Source organism: Rhagoletis zephyria, unplaced genomic scaffold (assembly GCF_001687245.7).
Source record: "Rhagoletis zephyria isolate East Lansing unplaced genomic scaffold, Rhagoletis_zephyria_1.1 Rzeph_scaffold_10649, whole genome shotgun sequence".
Lineage (NCBI taxonomy): Eukaryota > Metazoa > Arthropoda > Insecta > Diptera > Tephritidae > Rhagoletis > Rhagoletis zephyria.
Genome location: NW_016167726.1, coordinates 17930 through 20457, shown reverse-complemented (window position 1 = coordinate 20457; position 2528 = coordinate 17930). Strand labels below are relative to the sequence as shown.

The following is a 2528-nucleotide window of genomic DNA, read 5'->3' as shown; positions in this document are numbered from 1 at the left end:
TCGCGTGAATGCCGTCATCAGTGTGCAATCACCACCTGTGGACAAGAGTGAGCTTCAACTGCCACGAGATACCCGCGTAGCTCTGGCCCGACTCGTCCTCCAACATCTCCAATCAATATCCAGCATGTGGAGATTAAGAACAGGACACTAACCACCCATCACATGCCCACTTAATCCAACTCAACTAACACCCGTCTCCTTCTGGTTCGACCCCATCGAACCATCAAGTTTCCTTACCGTTAGTTGAGACTGTAGACTATTAAGGGCCAAGTAAGCCGTTCAAAATAATTAAAAAAAAAATAAAAATTGCGCGATTTCTTGTTAATTTTTTTTTTATATTCTGTTGCTATTTTTTACCGGGATTACTTGTCTGGATTATGTATGGTCGGAATTTGGTCATGTCGGGAATATGTCTTTCGGGATTTTATATTTCGGGGTTCGATATATCGGGATTTCATTACACACCCTCTAAATAGGCCCCGAAATGGTCGAAAAGGTTGTGAACATGTCCTGAAACAATTCTGAACTAGTCTAGAAATTTGTCTGACATAGTCCTGAACTAGTATCAAAATAGAGCAGCACTGGTCCCGAAATGGTTCTCAAATAGTCATGAACTAGTTATGAAATGGTCCTGAATAAGTTCTAAAACGGGCCCGAAAAAGTTCGGAATAGTCTTGAACTATGTAGACCAGAAATTTTCATTTGTACACACAAGAAGCAATTGCAGATTTCCTGCTGGGTTACACAAAAAGCAGTTACACATTTTCTGCTGGGTTAACATAAATTTTGCCTATAAAGAGATCTAAGATTTACGCTTTCGTTTAGCTTTCAAAGAACTAATTAATAATCCAAAACTTACAATGGGCATTATATTCAATTCCTGTTTCTCCATATCGCCCTGCTCGAAGAATTCCGAGCTCACTAAATCGGCCACACGTTTCTCAATGTCCCATGGCTTTGTAATGGCCGATAAATCACAGACAGTCATGCTCATAGCACGTAGCAGAGCACGGGGTTCGTCAGCCTCCCAATAGCTGAGCGGTTGTTCTTGTACGGATTGCAGAAATGGGCCGCGTTTTCTAAAAAAAAAAANCCGCCAAATCTGTTGATAAAATGGCATCCTCCAATACCCGTATAACCCGACAGTAATCATCAGATGACAGATTGGCTAATATTTGATTGCCAGGGCTGTTCAAAATCATTAAACACTGATCGAAATGATGATGTTCCATTGTGGATGTCGAATATAGTTGAGCCAATGGTGAGGAGGCTCTAGAAAAATGAAAAGTAGGAGTTAAGATTTGCTGCTAAAATGGAAGTTCATGTGGTACACTCACTTGATTTGGAATGAGTTATTAGTCCCCCGATGATCCAAATCGTGACACAAGCAACCAATGATCAATGCCAAGCATTCGATTTCGCCGAAAATCTTCCACCACTGCGTCGCCTGTCCATTATGGGAAATCTTTGATTAATCAATCAAAAGCAAAAATAAAATTTGGCAATTTTAAACTCATAGTTGTAGAGAAGAAAACTGAGTAGAAGAAGAAAACTGTTGAAATTGTATAGTTTTGCATGCAAAAGATACGGGTCGCCCGTTTTTAAAGTAAAAGTAAATTAAAGCAACAGATAAGGAGGTAGTGCACAAAATTAGTGTGACCAAATAAAGGTAGTTCAACAATTGCAAACGTTATTTTTTAAGTGTAAAATTATGTTAAGTAAGAACAATAAAATGTTAAATGAAGTAGTATCAAGTAATTGAATAGGTTTGAAAGGTCTAACAAAACGCCATCACAGTACCAAATAATTGCCAAAAACAAATGAACTCAGTTTTACATACCGTTAGTATGGCAAACATCATTTGAGCCACATTGAAGGCATGTCGCCAATTATGATAAGTAACATTGCGATAATTCTTCTTAACGCTCAGCAGCCAACGGCAAAGCACCTCGTAGTCAATGTGAAAACGTTCAACAAAGTCCAAATCGAGGAACATGCGCAGACAGGCCTGAAATAATGGGGAAATTAGTATAAGTTTTTCTTGCGAATATATGTAAAAAGGGTTTGTTAATATTTTTAGAGTTAAAATAAGCGATAAGCAATGATCTCACCTTCAGCGTATCGTCATCTTCAAAATGTATATCATCGAAGCGAAAATCGTGTAACCGAAAATGGGCTGCAGAGGGTACGCGTAATCGCTGGAAAACAAGAATGATATTAAATTAGTAAAATAAAAAGTTGTGTGTATGTATATGGGGCGTTCCATGCCAAAATCAATAGGGTTCACATTTCATGCGTTTGATTTGTTTAACATTTTTAGGGTTGATGGATAAACATAAATAATAAATAATTATGAAATTTGAGCTTGATTAATACATTTTTAAAAACTTCAAATATCTCGAGAACGGGGAGAGGAAAAAATTTGAAAAAAATCACACATATACACATCAAAAACCTCTATCAAAAAAAAATTAAAAACTTTTTTTGTTTTTTGTTATTTTTTGGCCATTTAACAATTATATTCAACA

At 37.1% G+C, this 2528-nt stretch overlaps 1 protein-coding gene across 1 annotated transcript in view; it reads right to left on the bottom strand.

Annotated features, from left to right (window-relative positions):
* Positions 1–651: 651 nt before the first annotated feature.
* The window catches only part of LOC108376567 (dual 3',5'-cyclic-AMP and -GMP phosphodiesterase 11-like), a gene marked incomplete at its 5' end in the record, with an annotated part of 17860 nt that continues 15983 nt past the window's right edge, over positions 652–2528 (bottom strand). Inside the window, 6 exon segments of the mRNA XM_017632784.1 lie at positions 652–790; positions 860–1093; positions 1095–1272; positions 1338–1465; positions 1841–2008; positions 2112–2198. Of these exon segments, the coding sequence (XP_017488273.1) occupies positions 680–790; positions 860–1093; positions 1095–1272; positions 1338–1465; positions 1841–2008; positions 2112–2198 (906 nt within the window).